Source organism: Marmota marmota, unplaced genomic scaffold (assembly GCF_001458135.2).
Source record: "Marmota marmota marmota unplaced genomic scaffold, marMar, whole genome shotgun sequence".
NCBI lineage: Eukaryota > Metazoa > Chordata > Mammalia > Rodentia > Sciuridae > Marmota > Marmota marmota.
Window position 1 is genome coordinate 8,521,160 of NW_025999999.1, and position 19,540 is coordinate 8,540,699.

The 19,540-nt window shown below is 36.3% G+C and overlaps 1 protein-coding gene across 1 annotated transcript in view; it reads right to left on the reverse strand.

Annotated features, from left to right (window-relative positions):
* Nucleotides 1-8: 8 nt before the first annotated feature.
* Pcgf6 (polycomb group ring finger 6) overlaps nucleotides 9-19,540 on the reverse strand; it is a 27,831-nt gene continuing 8,299 nt past the window's right edge. The window contains exons 8-11 of the mRNA XM_015494862.2: nucleotides 14,722-14,749; nucleotides 6,468-6,566; nucleotides 4,475-4,561; nucleotides 9-1,163 (exon numbers count right to left, since the gene is read on the reverse strand). Coding sequence (XP_015350348.1) covers nucleotides 1,107-1,163; nucleotides 4,475-4,561; nucleotides 6,468-6,566; nucleotides 14,722-14,749 — 271 coding nt within the window. The 3' untranslated portion in view covers nucleotides 9-1,106. The remainder of the gene's footprint in view (nucleotides 1,164-4,474; nucleotides 4,562-6,467; nucleotides 6,567-14,721; nucleotides 14,750-19,540) is intronic.

Genomic DNA, 19,540 nt, shown 5'->3' on the forward strand with positions numbered 1-19,540 from the left:
TTTCAAAGTAAGCTAAAATAAATTTTTATTAAATGTTAGAAGAGATATATACACAATTCACAGATTCTTTACAAAAAAATTGCCAATCCTTGTCCAATTTTTAAAGTTTATACAGATTTGGAAATTTTGCTGTGAAACAGTCTACAAAATATTTCATTTAGAAAGAATCAGGAGGCTAATTTTAAGCAAAATAATGTTCAAAATTGAAGTCTGCATAAAAGTAAGCAGCTCTCAAACATTCTTATTCTTTATCCCAGTCACAAAATAAGGGGAAAATGAATATTAAGCTGACTTGCTGAGGAAACAAAAAGTATTCTGTAAACTTCTGAAATTCACCTGAAATGTTTTATTATTACTTTCAGAAGGAGTGCCATTACAAGTTATCAACAAATCATACTATGTATGCAAATAAAATTAAATATGTCATCACAAATAAGCACCTCTTATTGTAAGATATGTTAAGAAGTCTTATTACACTGAAGGCTTATGACACAGTGTCTTCACACAGATAATGATAATTCATCCATTTTATGAACAAACATTTCTTTAGTAGTATTGCTGGTTTAAGGGGGGAGAAAAAAAACTCTACAAGTTTAAAATATGATGGCAAATACAAAAGCAGCCAGTAGTTTTGGTCTTTTGAGAGTATACCCTGTGGTTTAACAAAGACTGGCTTTGATTCTCCCATTCAAAAGCATACCTCTTTTTCCCAAGAGGATGACTGTCCAACTGATGCTGTTCCACAGAACAGAATCCTTACTGCCAACTTTAAAGGGATATGGCTCAACAAAGGAGAAAACAGTGATCACTTTACCTCAAAGATGGGAAGCAAAAATCAACATCAAAGTATATGGAATTTTAAAATATGCTGTTTTGGAAAAATTCCCCTGAGCTCTAGTGCTTTTTACATATAGTCTCTAGTGAAACAGGTGCATTCCTTCGTTCCAATTGTACCTAGGATTCTTGGCGCTGAAAATAGATAAGGTATGTCTTGAACAGCACAACGTGGTAGTGATTACATGTTTTGGGAAATCTTTGGTGAAATACAGTCCTGTAGAAATTTCCTTACTTTGTTTGCTTCCTTCCTCATAATATGCCTAGCATCTTCAAGTTATTTTCAGAGGAGAAACCACAAGACCATAATGAAGGACAAGCAGACCATCCTGAAAAGGGGAAGGAGAGAAAAAGACTATTTTGCAGTTTTTTGAAAACTAGTTATGCAAATGACCATATCAAAGCTGATTTATTGATTTATTTATTTGGGGTACTGAGAACCCAGGATGCTTTACTGCTGAGCTACATGCCCAGTTCTTTTAATTTTTTTTTTTTTTTTGAAACAGGATCTCATTAAGTTGCTGAGACTGGCCTCAAACTTGTGATTCTCCCACCTCAGCATCCCTAGTCATTGGGATTATAGACATGCCTTGGGGCCCAGCAGGCAAGGTTGCTTATGACAAACAATTATCCAAAGATGAATAAAAAAGATTTATCTTTTCTTCTTCTTCTTCTTTTTTTTTTTTAATATTTATTCTTTAGTTTTCGGTGGACACAACATCTTTGTTGGTATGTGGTGTTGAGGATCGAACCCAGGTCGCACGCATGCCAGGTGAGCGCGCTACCGCCTGAGCCACATCCCCAGCCCCCTCTTTTCTTCTTCTTAAAGTATCATGGATCTGTTTAAGAAATGAAACGTTTAGCTGGGCACAGTGGCTTATGCCTGAAATTATGGCAACTGAGGAGGTAGAGGTGGGAGAATCCAAGTTTAAAGCCAGCCTCAGCAATTTAGAGAGACCCTGTCGCAAAATAAAAATAAAAAATGGACTGCGGATGTAGCTCAGTGGTAGGGTGCACTTGGTTCAACTCCCAGTACTATTTAAAAAAAGAAATGTTCATTTCCACTTACGTACAGTTCACTACTATTGTAAGTAATGTAACTTTGTAACTCTTACCCATTTCATGGAAGCCTAAAATTAATCATATAGTTTACATCCTCCCTTGAAGATTGTCCTTAGGGATGTTGGGCAACTTAACTTTATACTAAATGATTCTAGATGCTCTGTTTCCAAGTCTTTTTTTTTTTTTTTAAGAGACAGAGAGAATTTTTTAATATTTATTTTTTAGTTTTCAGTGGACACAACAACTTTTATTTTATTTTTTTATGTAGTGCTGAGGATCGAACCCAGCACCCCGCACATGCCAGGCAAGCGTGTTACCACTTGAGACACATCCCCAGCCCTCCAAGTCTTTTTATCAGCTTTTTTTGTGGGTCTCTGTTTCCCTTCTGAATATCAGGTCTTAATTCTTTGTACTCTCACCAAGCCTGTATTCAGTAAGTAACTCACTTTTATAAGGTACTATTTCTATTTTCCTATGGACTGAAAAACTAGCTAAAAGGAAAGACTCATTGGGAAATGTAACAAGGACTTCTCTGAGTAACAAAAAGGAGTGGTGGCACATATCACTTGAATTGGCAATCCTTATTTCTCCCTAACCTTTTCTTCTTCACTAAGATTTTCCATGGCTCCCCTTCCTAATTTCTTACCCACTACTCTGTGATCTGGCTTCTGTTCCTGGCAACTCCAGCAAAAATTATCAGAATTCTAAAAGAGGGTTCACAAATTCAAATGCCCCACGAGGACCAAGAAAGTAGCATAAATGAATATTTAAGTTAGGCATATTGAGTCTATAGGGAATGACAAAGGCCAGTCAACAGTAAACCAAAGAGCAGATAAGATGACTGCTTGAAAAAATTTTGTTGTTGTTCTTATTGTTGCTGGGAGTGAAGCCCAGGGCCTTAAGCATGCTAGTTAAGTGCTCGGCTGCAGAGTTACATCCTCAGAACCCAATGAAGAAATTTAAACTCAAACAATTTTTTTAAAAAAATTAGCTTGTCTCAATGGGTGCAGTGGAAAAACCGGTAATCTCAGTGACTCAGAAGGCTGAGGCAGAAGGATCACAAGTTCAAAGCTAGCATGGCGGGCTGGGGTTGTGGCTCGGTGGTAGAGCGCTTGCCTAGCATGCGTGAGGCCCTGGGTTCGATCCTCAACACTACATAAAAATAAATAAATAAACAAAATAAAGGTATTAAAAAAAAAAGCTAGCATATCTCAAAATAAAATTTAAAGGGCTAGAGAGTCTGGTGTGGTGGTACACACCTATAATTTCAGCGGCTTGGGAGGCTGAAGCAGGAGGATTGCNTAAATATTAAAAAATTCTATCTCCCTCTCTCTCTTAAAAAAAAAAAGATCCTTAACAGTTTTTATATGCATACAAATTATATTTTACATGTTAATTTTTGCATAGTTATTATGTTTCATAAATGAAAAGCATCATTTTATAAAACAGTATACTGATATGCACAGATATAAAATGGAAATGTGGATTGCAAGCTCTTTCAAGATCTCAAAATTATTTCAATAAAATAACATTTTATGAAATAATTATTCAAGTTTATATCTAGATGTCTAAAATTTTTAGTTTCTATATAGTATATTTTTATAAATATAAACATGTCAATATATCTATATTTATATTTTCTATTTAGATGTCTCCATTAATGGTGTCAGTTTTAACTATTCACTATGGTTTGGATATGATTTCTCTTTATAGGTTCATGTGCTGGAAACTTGGTCCCCAGTGTGGCAGTGTGAAGATGATGGAAACCTGAAGTAGAGTTGCCGGGTGTGACATATGCCTGTAATCCCAGCGGCTCCAGAGGCCGAGGCAGGAGGATCAGGAGTTCAAAGCCAGCCTCAGCAGCTTAACAAGGACCTAAACAACTCAGAGAGACCCTGTCTCTAAATAAAATACAAAAAAGGGCTGGGAGTGTGGCTCAGGGTTTAAGCGCCCCTGAGTTTGATCACCAGTAAAAAAAAAAAAAAAAAAAGAGAGAGAGAGAGAGAGGTAAAGTGGAAGGTGATTAGGACATGAATGAAGTCTCAAGGGAGGGGGTCAGGTCTTTTTACAGGACTGGATCAATTCCCTCAAGAATGGGTTGTTATAAAGCAAGTTCAACTATTTTAGCTCACTTCTTGCACAGGTACCCCTTATGAATATTGCTAGATCCCTTTCTACTTCTCAGCCAGGGGACTCTGGCAAGGACACAAACATTATCTGTTTGGGCCTTTTGGCCACCAGAATCACAAGCCAAATAACTTATTTTCTTTGTAAGTTAATCTTCTTCAGGTATTTTGTTATAAAGACACAAAAGAGACTAGATATTATTCAATCAGTGAGTCTTCTATAATGTAAGTCATTTCATCTATTCATCCATTCACTCTGTGATACCGGGGATTGAACCAGAGACACTTTACCACTGTTCTGCATGCCTAGTCCTTTTTATTTTATTTTTTATTTTCAAACAGGATCTCACTAAGCTGCTGAAGCTGATCCTCCTGCTTCAGACAAGTAGCTGGGATTATAAGCATGTGCCAGCACACCCAGCTAGTTACTTTAAGGAAGAACAGAGACCTACTTGCATTGCTGCATCACCTATTGCACGTCGGATCTCCCTTAGAGTCTGGTACTGCTCCAGCAAGTGATCACCACAGATGATATCTACCTATGGAAGAACAAGAGCACATCAGATCACTTTCTGCAAGATACCATATGAAGAAATGAAGGGGAGAATATCAACATAATAAGTATTCTTACTTAAAAAAAAAAAAGGGAAGAAAAAAAGCATACTATGCAAATTAGCTCGATTTAGCTATCCCACAGAGTATACATACTTTAAAACATCATGTATATAATAAATATAGATAATTTTGTCAAAAAAATAATAAATGGGTGGTGGGATACCAACTTTGAGTTTTGGGAATCAATTTTCTGGTTTTTTTTTTTTTTTTTCCTCTCCCAGAATTAGGGATTGAACTCATGGCTTCTCATACATGCTAGGAAAATGCTAACCACTGAGTTTCATCCACAGTCCTGACAATCAAAATCTCTTAAATCACCACATGTGGCACTTATAATCTAAATCCTAGAGAGGACCCCTCCTGTTTTAGAAACATTAGACTGTTTGTTAAGATCACTCACAATTCTTGGTGCAGGAGTCCTTAAACAACTGTCTCTAACCCAAAGCCCAAGGAGAGCCTCAATTATGCCATGGTTACAAGGTAATAAGTTATTTCTAATTTTCTTTTTTATACATTTATTTATTTATTTTTAGTGATGCTGAGGATCGAACCCAGGGCCTCGCATGTGCTAGGCAAGCACTCTACCACTGAGCCACAACCCCAGCCCTCTAATTTTCATTGTACATGAGAATCAACCAGTATATGTCAAGCTCAGAGAGATCACTTTAATTTGATTTAATATACATTTTTAGTACTATGGTACTAAAAACACTAACAAAATTTCAGCATCATTTTAACATAACTACCAATTTAGTAAACAGCAGGATATTTTAGATAAGAAATATTCCATAAAATTTTACACATATGGAGAATTATAAAAACTCCTTATAAATTTGACTAATGAAAAAGCAGTGCTATTTCCAGTGCATTTTCACTGGAACCACATAACTATACATATGTGTATCTTTAATGTTCAATAATATGTAAGGTTTGAGATTTACAGTTTACAAGAAAATATTATACAACTAGAATAGGAGGGGTTTTGTTTGTTTATTTTTTGCTTTTTGGTGGGGCTGGAGAGCAAAAAGAGATATTTTATAATCCTTAAAAAAAAAACCAATAGGATGGCTGGGACTGTGGCTCAGCGGTAGCACACTTGCCTGGTATGTGTGAGGCACTGGGTTCGATTCTTAGCACTATAGAGTACTTGTCTAGCAGGCACAAGGTCCTGGGTTCAATTCCCAGCACTGTAAAAAAAAACCAAAGAAACAAAAAAAATCCACCAAAACTAATAAGGCCTACCTTAGACAGATATTACAATTTTCTAGGGTTTGTTTAGTACTGGGGATTGAACCCAGAGGAGCTTAACCACTGAGATATAGCACTAGCCCTTTAAATTTTTTGAGATGGGTCTCACAAAGTTGCTTAGGGTCTCAGCTTCCTGACTTATTGGGATTACAGACATGTACCACCATGCCCTGACACTTTTCCAGGTATTTTGAGCTTGCTTATTACACTACACTTGCAAGGATGTTCTCTGAAGAAAAGTGGATGATAAGTAATCTTTTGCTTTACTACCAAATGAGAAAGAGCTAGAATTGAGAGTCTAGAAGTTCTTAAATATTTCTCATATCCTCAGCTTTCCTCTAACACTAAGAGATGGTCATTGATGGCAAAAAGAAATGAACAGAAAATCAAATGTGATCAAAGTTGGGGGTGGGAATCACTGTGTATCAACATTCAATTGGTATTTACAATGTCTACAGTATCATAAAACAAAGCCACTACACAAAATCCTAGCAAGAAAAAAACAAAACAGTTATTTCGTCAATATGGGTAAAGGTAATCTCACATCTTCACCTGTCCTTTTACATACATGATGCACTGTACCTGACAAGCTGGATCAAGACCCATTTTTCTTCTGAGGAATTTTTCTACATGTCCAATAGTGGCTTCTCCTGAAACTCGAACAAACTTCTTTTCCAATGGCTACAAAAATAAACAGATAAATCTATTTTCAGAATTTATATATGTATACATAAATATAAAATATGTAAATCTTTAAAATATGTATATCTTGCCGGGCGCAGCAGCACAGGTCTGTCCCAACAGCTCTGGAGGCTGAGGCAGGAGGATCGCAAGTTCAAAGTCAGCCTCAGCAAAAGGCACTAAGCAACTCAGTGAGACCCTATCTCAAAATAAAATACAAAATAGGGCTAGGGATGAGGCTCAGTGGTCAAGTTCCTTTAGGTTCAATCTTCAGTACCAAAAAAAAAAAAAAGATAATGTGTACCTTAAGACATATTTTATAGCAAAGCTGATTTAATTTTCTTGAGAGAAAAATTACTATGAAATTTGAGTTCATTTATATTCCAAAGAAAAATAGAAATTCTTCTCTGTTTTTCCTCTCTGAAAAGTATGTCAAAAATTTATTTAATAGAAAGGCTTTCTAGCTTATTTATTTTATTATTTTTGTGGTACTGAAGACTGAACCCAGGGTCATTTTACCACTAAGCTATACCTCCAGCCATTTTAAATTTTATTTTATTTATATTTCCAGATAGGGTCTTGCCCAGGCTGGACTGAGATCCTCCTGCCTCACCCACTCAAGTAGCTAGGATAATTTAATAGCACATCAAAACCACAACAAAGGGCTGTAGGTTTATCTCAGGGGTGGAATGCTTGTCTAGCATACAGGAGACTCTGGGTTCAATCCCTAGTATCATTTTTTAAAAAAGAGAGATAGAGAGCTAGGGGTATAGCTAAGTGGTATAATGCTCGCCTAACACAATCAAGGCCCTGGATTTGATCCCTAATCTGCAAAAAAAAAAAAAAAAAAAAAAAAAAAAAAAAAAAAAAAAAANAAAAAAAAAAAAAAAAAAAAAATGTTGAGCATGTGGCACACACCTGTAGTCCCAACTACTTGGGAGGCTGATCACTTGGGCCCAGGTTTTTGAGGCCAGCCTGTGCAACATAGTCAGGTCCTGTCTCATCAAAAAGAAAGATAAAGAGGAAATGGCAGGGGAGGGGTAGCAATTCAGAGTAAAAGTTATTCATTCATTTCAAGTAGTAAACTTACAATTCAAAGACAGAGAGAATACACAGGATCAAATGTTTAAAACCTAGTTTCTTCAACAACAAAAACTGCAAAGAAAAAATAAAATGGAAGGAATAGTAAAACTAAAAAGAAAAAAAAAAGATGTAGTATCATTATTATGTTTGTTAAAGTAGTCCTTATTATTTATTTATTCTGGTATTGGAGATTGAACATAGAAGTGCTTTACTACTTAGCTACATCCCCAGAACCTTTTGTTGTTGTTTTTGAGACAGGGCCTCACTAAGTTGCTCTAGCTAACCTTGAATTTGTGATCCTCCTGCCTGAGCATCTCAAGTAACTGGAATTATAGGTGTGCATCACTATACATGGCTAAGAATAGCCCTTATCCTCTATTTATTTTTATTACTGATGTTGTTATTATTATTATTTGCTGAGCTGGTGATCAAACCCAGGGTTTTGCACACACTAGGCAAATGTTCTACCTTTGAGCTACATTCCCAACCCTGCCCTTATCTTTTAGAAGCAAACTGAATTACTTATGTAAAAATGATATACAGTCTGGGATTTGCTTCAAAATTATGAGAGGGGGACTGGGATTATAGCTCAGTAGTGGAGTGCCTGCCTAGTACATGTGAGACACTGGGTTCGATCTGCAGCACCACATAAAAAAATAAAGGTATTGTATCTATTTACAATTAAAAATATTTTTTAAAAATTGTATGAGAGGAAGAAGAGCAGTGAAGGTATAAACGAATATGTACACAGGATTCTGTTATACTATTCTGTCTAATATTGTATGAGTTTAAAATTTTCCATAATAAGCAGGGTGCAGTGGCACACACCTGTAGTCCCAGCTACTCTGGAGGCTTAGATAGGAGGATCACTTGAACCCAAGAATTGGAGACCAGCCAGGGCAACACAGCAAGACTCTGCCAAAGAGAACGGGCAGGGAAACTGGGTGCAGTGGCACACTTCTGTAATCCCAGCTACTCAGGAGGCTAAAGCAGGAGGATCACAAGTTCAAGCCCAGCTTAGGCAATTTAGCAAGACCCTGGCTCAAAATAAAAAGGACTGGGGATGTATTTCAGTGGTAGAGTGCTTGCCACCAAGTCAAGCATGTGTGGGGCTATAGGTTCAAACCCAGGTTCTGGAGGGGGAAAAAAAATTTAAAAAACCTTCAATCTGTCAGAAACTACAGGACAAGTGACTCAGTTTTGTCAACAAAAATTATAAGAAAAAATAAGGAAATAGAAACCTTAATGACCTAACAACTAAAACAAAGCCATACTACAATTTAGACAAAATTTTGAATATCAAGTAGATTTCTTTTTTCCTTCTTTTGCGATAGGGTTTCATCATGTTGCCCACACTGTTCTCAAAGTCTTGGGCTCAGGTTATCTTCCTGCCTCAGCCCACATAGCTTGGGCAATAGATGTATACCACTGAGCCTAGCTCTAGATATTTGATAATAAGAAATTGTTGGGCTGGGGTTGTGGCTCAGTGGTAGAGCGCTTGCCTCATATGTGTGAGGCACTGGGTTTGATTCTCAGCACTGCATATAAGTAAATGAATAAAATAAAGGTCCATCAACAACTAAAAAAAAAAAAAAAAGGGGAAAGAAAGAAATTGTTAATTCTTTCATTCATTACCCTCAAGCTTTAAAAAATGACAAATTTACAAAGTTATAAAAATAATAAACTCTCCAATAACCTTCACTTAGTTAACCATCTATTAATACATTACTTTATTTACTTCATTTTTTCTTATGTGTGTATATGTGTATTTTTTTTCCTTAGACAACTAGAATTATTTGCAGGCACTGAAATATTTAAAACTAAACAGACTGGCAGTTAACTTTTCAGAGTAAGGGGATTTGATTTTCCTAATTAACTATAATGTAATTGTCAGGAAGTGGCATGGAAGTACTCCGAAAAATTTTTTAAATTAATATAATTATGTAAATAAGTCCATACTCAAATTTCTCCAATTGTTATAATGATATTCTTTATAAACTGTTCTTCTTCTTATTTTTTGGTATTGGGGATTGAACTCAGGGGCACTCAACCCCTAAGCCACATCCCCATCCCTATTTTGTATTTAGAGACAGGGTCTCAATGAATTGCTTGGGATCTTGCCATTGCTGAGGCTGGCTTTGAACTCGTGATCCTCCTGTCTCAGCCTCCTGAGATTAAAGGCATGCGCTGCCGCACCCTGCATAAACTGTATTTCTTTTGATCTAACTCAAAGAAGGATCACACATTGCATTTGTTTGTCACATCTCTGTAATCTTTAGTTCAGAATAGTTCTGCCCATCTTATTTTTATCTTTCATAAAATGGACATTTAGTAACATATTTTTAGGTATGATATGTGGTCATTAAAAAGAAAACAAAGGCATAGTTGCACATGCCTATAACCACAGTGATTTAAGAGGCTAAGGAAGGAGGGTTACAAGTTCTAGGGAAGCCTGGGCAACTTAGCAAGACACTACTTCAAAATAAAATATAGGCTGGGTAGATTACCCTTCAGTGCAATCCCTAGACCAAGGGGAAAAAAGAAAGAGAAAGTGGGAAAGGGAAAGAGAAAGAGATTGATTCATCTTTTTTTTTAATATTTATTTTTTTAGGTTTAAGTGGACACAATATCTTTATTTTACATTTATGTGGTTCTGAGGATAGAACCCAGTGCCTCATGCATACTAGGCAAGCGTTCCACCACTGAGCCACAACCCCAGCCCCTGATTCATCTTTTTAAGAATACTGAAATGTTGGGCTAGGGATATAGCTCAGTTGGTAGAATGTTTGCCTTGCATGCATAAGGCCCTGAGTGCAATCCCCAGCACCACAAAAAAATAAATAAATAATAAATAAAAGAATACTGAAATGTTGCCAGGCGTGGTGGTGCACACCTGTAATCCCAGCAGTTTGGGAGGCTGAGGCAGGAGGATCACAAGTTCAAAACCAGCCTCAGTAAAAGCAAAGTGCTAAGCAATTCAGCAAGACCCTGTCTCTAAATAAAATACAAAATAGGGCTTGGGATATGGCTCCAAATGTGGCTGAGTATCCCGGAGTTCAATCTCCAGTACCAAAAAAAGAAAACTGAAGTGTTTCCAGAATAAGTAGTATAGTGCTGAGGACTGTTGAAAGGTGAGTGGATGGGAGCATAGAAGAAATAAAATTGGACATTAGTTAATAATTGGTAAAGCTGATGATGGGTATATGAAAGTTCGATTCTGTCTACTTCTTAGACTGTTGTTACAATGTTGCAGAGCATAGTGGCAGACGTCTGTAATCCCAGCCACTCACAAATTGGAGGTCAGGCACAGCAATTTAGTGGGGCCCTCAGAAACTCAGTGAGGCCCTCAGCAACCTATTGAGACAGGTATCAAAATAAAAAACAAAAAGGATGTGGGCTGGGGTTGTGGCTCAGTGATAGAATGCTCACCTAGCACACATGAGGCATTGGGTTCACACCTCACATAAAAATGAAATAAAGATATTGTGCCGACCTACAACTAAAACATTGAAAAAAAGGGGTTGGGGGTTGAGGATGTAGTTCAGTGGTAAGGTGCCTCAGGGTTAAATCACCAGACCCCCAACCAAAAACCAAAAAGTTAAAATGCTGCTGCTTTGTAGAAACTTTTATATTGAATATGGAAAGAGAATTCATGACATTGATTCATAGGTTTAGGGAGTTAGACATTTAACAACCAGGTATCAACCTAGTAAAATAGGTTTAATTTGAACTCACTTATTAAATACAAAAGAGAAGGTGGGAAAGAGAAAGAGATTGATTCATCTTTATAAGAATACTGAAATATTGGGATGGGGATATAGCTTAGTTGGTAGAGTGTTTGCCTTGCCATGCATAAGTAATGTTTTTTAAGTAATGGAATACTAAATTATACTGAAAAAGCTATAAGTAGAACATCTATTATAAATACAGAAGTTAAAAACAATGAGACTGCAAATTTGTTAACTACAATTGTGTAAAAGACTGTTTCAACAATGTAAAAAGTCACAAAATACAGTTAATAGAATCATTTATTTCTAAAACAATACATTCATCACTTCTCATAGTTATAAGCCTACAAATTAACACCTGTATTATCAGTTTAACAGAAAATGTAATATCTCAAAACTATGAGAATAGTATAATGATTCCTATATACTTATCACCTTGCTTTAGCAACTCAAGGTCAATCTTGTTTCAGATTCATTCACCTATTTCCCATCCTATCTATCCTATTTCCTGGCTCACCCTTGTCCCCCACATGTGTTTGGAAGCAAATCCAAAATATAGCATTTCATCTGAAAGTACTTTGGTATATCTCTAAAGAACTTTTTAAAAACTCAAGTATAATATCATTATCACACCTTAAAATTCCTTGATATCAGAAAATATCTAGTAAGCTTCAAATTTCAACAATTGTCTCTATTTTTATTTATTTTTCTCTAGAAGAAAATGATTTTGTTTTCTGGGCTGAGGGAATAAAATTAAAATTTTATAAAAAAAAAAACATAATAACCAGTGGTGGATTCAAACTAAAATAGTAACATTTATCAGATACAATTTTTTTAATATTTTATTTTTTAGTTATAGTTGGACATAATAGCTCTATTTCTTTTTATGTGGTGCTGAGGATTGAACCCAGGACCTTGCACGTGCTAAGCGAGTGCTCTGCCACTAAGCCACAACCCCAGCTGAGATACAATTTTTCAAAAATATTTATTTTTTAGTTGTAGTTGGGCACAATACCTTTTATTTACTTATTTTTTATGTGATGCTGAGGATCGAATCCAGGACCTCACACATGCTAGACAAGCACTCTACCGCTGAGAAACAACCCCAGTGCCCAGATACAATTTTTATATTCCCAATAAGTTTATACCAAATAAATTATAAACAATGCTTCTACTTTAAATTTCTATTGGATCATGGCTTAATTACTTAAAAAAAACAGTTCTCTTGAGATATAATTCATGTACCACTAAATTCACCCTTTAAAAATGTACAATTCAGTGGATTTTAGCATCTTTGCAAGGTTGAACAACTACCATCACTATCTAAGTTCAAATGTTTTCATGACCCCAAAAAGATCCCATATAAATTAAGTCATTCTCTCTTATAGTCTTGGCAACCATTTAATCTACTTTGCTTCTATAGATTTCCCAGTTCTGGATATTTCATATAAATGGAACCATACAATAGATGGATAGCCTTTTGTGACTAGTGTCTTTTATTTAGCAGTGTTTTCAAGGTTCATCCATGCTGTAGCATGTGTCAGTATATCATTCTTTTTACAAATAATATCCTATCACATGGATATGTTACATTTTGTTTAAGTATTCATCAGTTGATGGATATTTGGGTAGTTTCCAAATGGGGGATATTATCCCAAAAACTTTAAATTTTTTTGCAAATAATGGAGATTGAATCCCAATGAACTACATCTCTATCCCTTTATACATTTTAGTTTTGTTTTTGCCATGTTGGGGATGGAACCCAGGGCTTCATGCATGCTGAACAAGCACTCGACCACTGAGTTACATCCTGAACCCTATATTTATTTTGAGACAGGGTCTCACTAAGTTGATTAGACTGGTCTTGAACTTACAATCCTACTGACTCAGCCTCCCAAGTGACTGAGATTATAGGTGTGTGCCACCACAAGTGGCTCAAAAGCTTTTCACAGATTATTTTTCAAATCAAATCCAAATAAGGCTCATACATTGAAATTAATTTATATGTCCCCTCAGCTACTTTAATCAATAGGTTTTTCTTCATTTCTTTCCCTTTTATTTGCTGAAGAAAAGAATTGCTTGCCATGTAGTTTTCCTCTATCTACACTGGACCTATTACTTTGTGTCATTGTGTTCCTTTGTCCCCAATATTTCCAGGAAATGAGCAATCAAATCTGTAAGCATGATCACCTTCCCATCTGTTTTGGCAAGAATATGTTACAGGTGGTTCTGTCATCTTGGTTTTTTGATGTGCAATAATCAGGAACAAAATTCTACGTGTACATGTGCTTCTATTGAAGCAGTAGAGTAACATTTCAATTTATTTCCCAATTCTTTCTTCATGAGTTCTAAAAAATGCTGGCCTGTCAAGACACCATAACTCAGTGCAGAGATGTCTTCAGGGAACTCCAGAATCATACAACCCTGTCATTGTACCATTTATAAACTTAACTGCCATTTTCTTACATGTATTATGAAACATTCATTGATATGACAGTTTCCTAAACAAATGCTATGAAACAATTTCTAAAGTTAATTACCAATAGTTTGATACTTTAAAGTCACCAAAAATCATGGGGACTTAACATTGCATTCCCTCCATCACAATAACTCTGAGAGACATCTATATAATGTACTTTATCCAGAGAAGTACCTACGTATTCTTATGCTTTAATTATTTCTTTAAGTTATTGTGTTCACAAAACAAAGCAGTATGTCCAACCAGGTATAATTTGACAAAAGTTACATAGACTTTGACAAAAGTCACTGGAAACCTAAACAATTAATCCTTTTTAAAAATTTGACTTTTTCTGAATAACTCATACTATAGCACCAACACTATATCAATAGCACCTGTGATTTGAGCCTTTAGGACAACTCTGAACTTTATGTATGTTACAAAGGAATGCATTCTTACCTCTAAAATCTCAGTGAATGATTAAAATAACAAGTTAGGGCAGGTTAACTTGAGTCAAACATGTTATATGTAAATAAAATTTTAAGCTCATACTTAACTAAATGCCAACTAGGCAAAAAATGCTTTGAAATTGTATTAATCACCAAGTTAACATAGCATTTGGTTTTAGCTTTTTTTAACATAGCATTTTTTTTAATTGAAAAATTATCCACAGTTCTGAATTAATAACAAATCCCTACTTAATAACACTTCCCTTCATGAACCTATTATAATAGGTCGCTGTGGAATATACTTCATATTTCAATAACTTATTTAAAAATATTTTTATTATGAAGTAAGACCGTCTCCATTTGGTTGCTAATCTGAACCAAATTTGTGTGCTAAGGAATTCTCTTATGAAATAAATGAAAAAATAAAAGTAAAATACCTTAAAATGTCCCGTGCCTTCATTAGCACTGAAAAATGAGAGCAAAGTTAATCAATATTTAATACTTTAAGTTATATGTCTAGTCATAAAACAACAGAAAAATAACTTGAATATAAATATTTGAGAAACATCAGTCTAATGTAAAAGTCACCTAAGTCTTTAGGAAATAAATAAATGTAATTGTCATTTCTGCCACCTAGTGGTAAGATGAAGGCAGTTTTATCCAGCCACTACCATCCATACTTCAGAAGTTAAAAATACATTCTTTATAGAAAACGTCTAGAATTTTATTTACTTGCCATCTCATCTAGCATTATTAGTATATAATTGAAAATTTAAAAAATGTATATATTTACAATGTACAATGTGCCATTTCAGCTTCAATATATATGTACAACCAAATGATTAAATTGAGATAATATATCCATCCCTTCATAACTTTCTTTGTGGGGGAGGCCCACTGCAGATAGAACCCAGATGTACTTTGTCACTGAGCTATACCCTCAATCCTTTTTATTTTGAGACACGGTCTCACTAAGTTGCTGAGGGTCTTGCAAAGTAGCTGAGGCTGGCCTAGAATTTGCGATCCTCCTACTTCAGCGTCTCAAACTGCTGGGATTATAGGCAAATACCACCAGGTCCAGCTCATATACTTGTTTTGTGTGTGTGTGCAGTGAGAATATTTAAGCAATTTTTCAAGCACATAACACATTATTATTAATTGTAGTCATCATGTTGTACAATAAATTTGCAAAAAAGGATATCGTTAATATTTAGATTTTCCCCACACTTATTGTAACATTTTCCAACTTGAAGAACAATGTTTGTTTTTTAAAATCATAATGAATGTATCTTCCCTCCACAGTAATTTGATATAATTTCTTACAAGAAGGCTGCCACCTTTCTGCTGTTTTACTTGTAACATAACCACTGGGCTTGATTTTACTGTTTGCCTTTTACAGAAAAGCCCAAAGGGATTTCTTTATTATATCACAGGGAGATAAGGAGCACTAACTTGTGTTGAGCATATACTGTGCTCCAGGCATTATCTTCTTATACTATGTATGATTTTCATTTAATTCTGACAATAGCCCTACAAATCAGGTATGGGTATTCCTATTCTACAGATGGGGAAATTGAAATCATAGAGGTTGAATAACTTGCTTCAAGTCACACAGAGCTATATATGATAGAGCTGGTATTCACACTTCATATGTTCCTTCTTCCCTATCATGTTATGAACAAGCAATATCACAATTGCATTATCTCCACAGTATTCTTTATTATAAAAATATAATACCTAAAAGGGGTTGGGATTATAGCTCAATGATAAAGTGCTTGCCTACCATTCACAAGGCTCTGGGTTCAATCCCTAGCACCATACACATACACACCAAACACACACACACGTTTATACAGAGATAGACATTATATATATAATATGCTGCATAATTTGTATACTATATTAATATACATCTATATATTAGGTTAGAAACAATTGTTTATATAATATAGATATCTTAATAAAGTACAAATATATTACATATATATAAGATTACAATATAACATTAGAGTTATAAAATAAAACTTCTATTCATTACAAGAATGATCGCTTGGGCTAGGTGTGCCTTCTGTGGTAAAACATGTGCATGCACAAGATTTGGGTTCAACCCCCAGCATCAAAAAACAAACAACAACAAAAAAATCCCTGAAGAATGCAAGATGTATGGGCAAATGACTTCTGCCTGAATATCTAGAGGGATTTTCTTTTCCTTTTCTCTTTGTACTGGGAGATAAACCCAGGGATGCTTTACTACTGAGCTACATCCTCAGCCTTTTTTAAATTTTTTCTTTTGAAACAGGATCTGGCTAAGTTATTCAAGCTGTCTTCAAATATTTGATCCTCCTGCCTCAGTCTCCCAAATCACTGGGATTACAAGCATGTATCATCATGCCAACTTCCAGAAAGTTTCTTAACTGACAAAGGGAGCCCATTCTACTTGTGGGCAACTTTGTTAGAAAGTCTTTCTTGTACTAAATTGAACATATTTCTCCTGGCAACCTATACCTTACTACTGGCCTCATTTTGTCTATTGGTGCTCTTGTAAATTAGATCTTTCTCATGTGATAATTCGACTTAAAAAAGTTTTGGGGGGCCAGGTGCAGTGGTGCATGCCTATAATCCCAGCAATTCAGGAGGCTAAGGCAGGAGGATGGTGAGTTCAAAGCCAGCCTCAGCAAAAGTGAGGCACTAAGTAACTCAGTGAGACCCTGTTTCTAAATAAAATACAAAATAGAGCTGGGAATGTGGCTATAATCCCCAGTACCCCCCCCCCAAATTTGCTAAATTGCTGAGGCTGACTTTGAATTCATGATCCTCCTGTCTCAGCCTCCCGAGCTGCTGGGATTATAGGCATTTACTACCACACCTGGCTCCATGCGATCATCATCTAAAGATCTGAAACTATTTTGTTCTTCCACAGCCAAATAAAATACATACATTTAGAAACCTTTTTTTTAGTTGTAGACCAACACAATACCTTTATTTATTATATGTGGTGCTGAGGATCGAACCCATTGCCTCACACGTGCTAGGAAGGACTCTACGGCTGAGCCACAACCCAAGCTCTCAAACCTTTTATTATTTTGATTACACCTTGATTTACCAACCTCTCTTAAAATGTGATACCTACCCAGAGATGATCACAGTACTTTTGATGGGCAAATGCAAAATACAGTGGATATTACCTCTCTGGTTTACAAAAAACTACTATGCATCAAGTTTTAGCCATATCATACTCATATGTCATATGAATCCGATTTTTTTTAGCATTTATATGTTGTATAGAGTACCATGCACGACCTAACCAATCTTTCATTCTCTTTGCTTTCTTTACTTATTTATTGTAAATAAATACAAGCACTCTACCACTGAGCCACAACCCCAGGCATGGTAAAAGGGCTGGAGCTGTAGTTCAACAATAGAGTACCTGTCTAGCACATGTGAGGCACTGAGTACAATCCTCAGCACCACATAAAAATAAATTAAGAAAGGTATTGTGTCCATCTATAAGTAAAAAAAAAAAAATTTAAAAAGAATATCAGATGGACATTATTACCCTAGGTATGTGTATGACTGCACAAACGGTGTGTCTCTAAACCGTGTACAATCAGAGAATTGAAATGTTGCATTCCATTTGTGTACAATGAATTGAAATGCATTCTGCTGTCAGATACAACTAAGTAGAACAAATAAAAATAAGCCTAATTAAAAAAAAGAACATGGTGGGGGGGAGCTGGGATTGTGGCCCAGTGGTAGAGTGCTCACCTAGTGCATGCAAGGCCCTGGGTTCGATCCTCAGCACCACATAAAAATAAATAAAATAAAGGTATTATGTCCAACTACAACTAAAAAAAATTTTTTTTTTTTTAAAAAAAAAAGAACATTGGGAGGCTGATTCAGGAGGATCATAGGTTCAAAGCCAGTCTCAGCAATAGCAAGGCACTAAGCAACTCAGTGAGACCTGTCTCTAAATAAAATACAATAGGGCTTGGGATGTGGCTCAGTGGTTGAGTGTCCCTGAGTTCAATCCCCAGTACCCCCCTCCCCCCCAAAAAATAGAGCACGTTAAGAACTGTTAAGAACACACCGAGGGGCTGGGGATGTGGCTCAAGCGGTAGCGCGCTCGCCTGGCATGTGTGCGGCCCGGGTTCGATCCTCAGCACCACATACAAAATGGAGATGTTGTGTCCGCCGATAACTAAAAAATAAATATTAAAAAAAAAAATTCTGGGAGCTCATAACCCACTTGAATCAAAGTGTGAAATATGATATATCAAGAACTATGTAATGTTTTGAACAACCAACAATAAAAAAAAAAAAAAATTCTCTTTCTCTCTGTCTCTCACTCTCTCTTTAAAAAAAAAAACGAACACACCAGAGGGGCTAGGGGTTATAGCTCAGCAATAGAGTGCTCACCTGGCATGTTTGGGGCCCTGGGTTCGATCCTCAGCACCACATAAAAATTAATAAAATAAAGGTATTGTGTCCAACTACAACTAAAAAATAAAATAAAACAAAATAATCAACTCATACTAATATTTGATAGCCTGGCATTAAACAGCCTGCAAAGATGATGATGAAAGGACAATGAGCACATCCAAGCAAAACCTTCTTTTCACCAATTATCTATGTAAGTGCTGTATATTTAGTACTTCTGCAGCCTCTTGGCCAAGTTCTGTCAACTACATCCAAAATAACAGCCATGGTGCTGGAAGTGGTGGTACAAGCCTATAATGCCAGCAATTTGGGAAGCTAAGGCAGGAGGACTGTAAATTCGAGGCCAGCATCAGCAACTTAGTGAGACCCCATCTCAAAAAGGGAAGGGGTCATACTGAGGATCTAGGTCAGTGGTAGAGCCCCTCTGGGTTTAATCCCCAGCACTGCAAAAAACTAAAAAACAAAACACAACAACAACAACAAAAAAACCTCAAAACAGAGATTTAGTTTTGGTGTCCCACTGTCTGGATCTGCAATACTGAAATATGGTTCTTGTTGAGAGCCACAGCCAAAGGGGCCCCAGCAAACTTCCAGCTGCCGGCTGATGATTGGCTCACAGCGGCCCCAGCAACATCTAGCTGATTGGCTCCTCGGCCCCAGCAACATCTAGCTGATTGGCTCCTCTGCGGTGATGCTCATTGGACTGTTTCCCTGCCCTTTCAGACCACGGAGCTGCTCATTGGGGGACTTTTTTTGGCTCCGCCCACGTGACCCAGCCAATCGGCCTCAAGAGCAGGAGGATTGTGGGAGGTGGAGAGA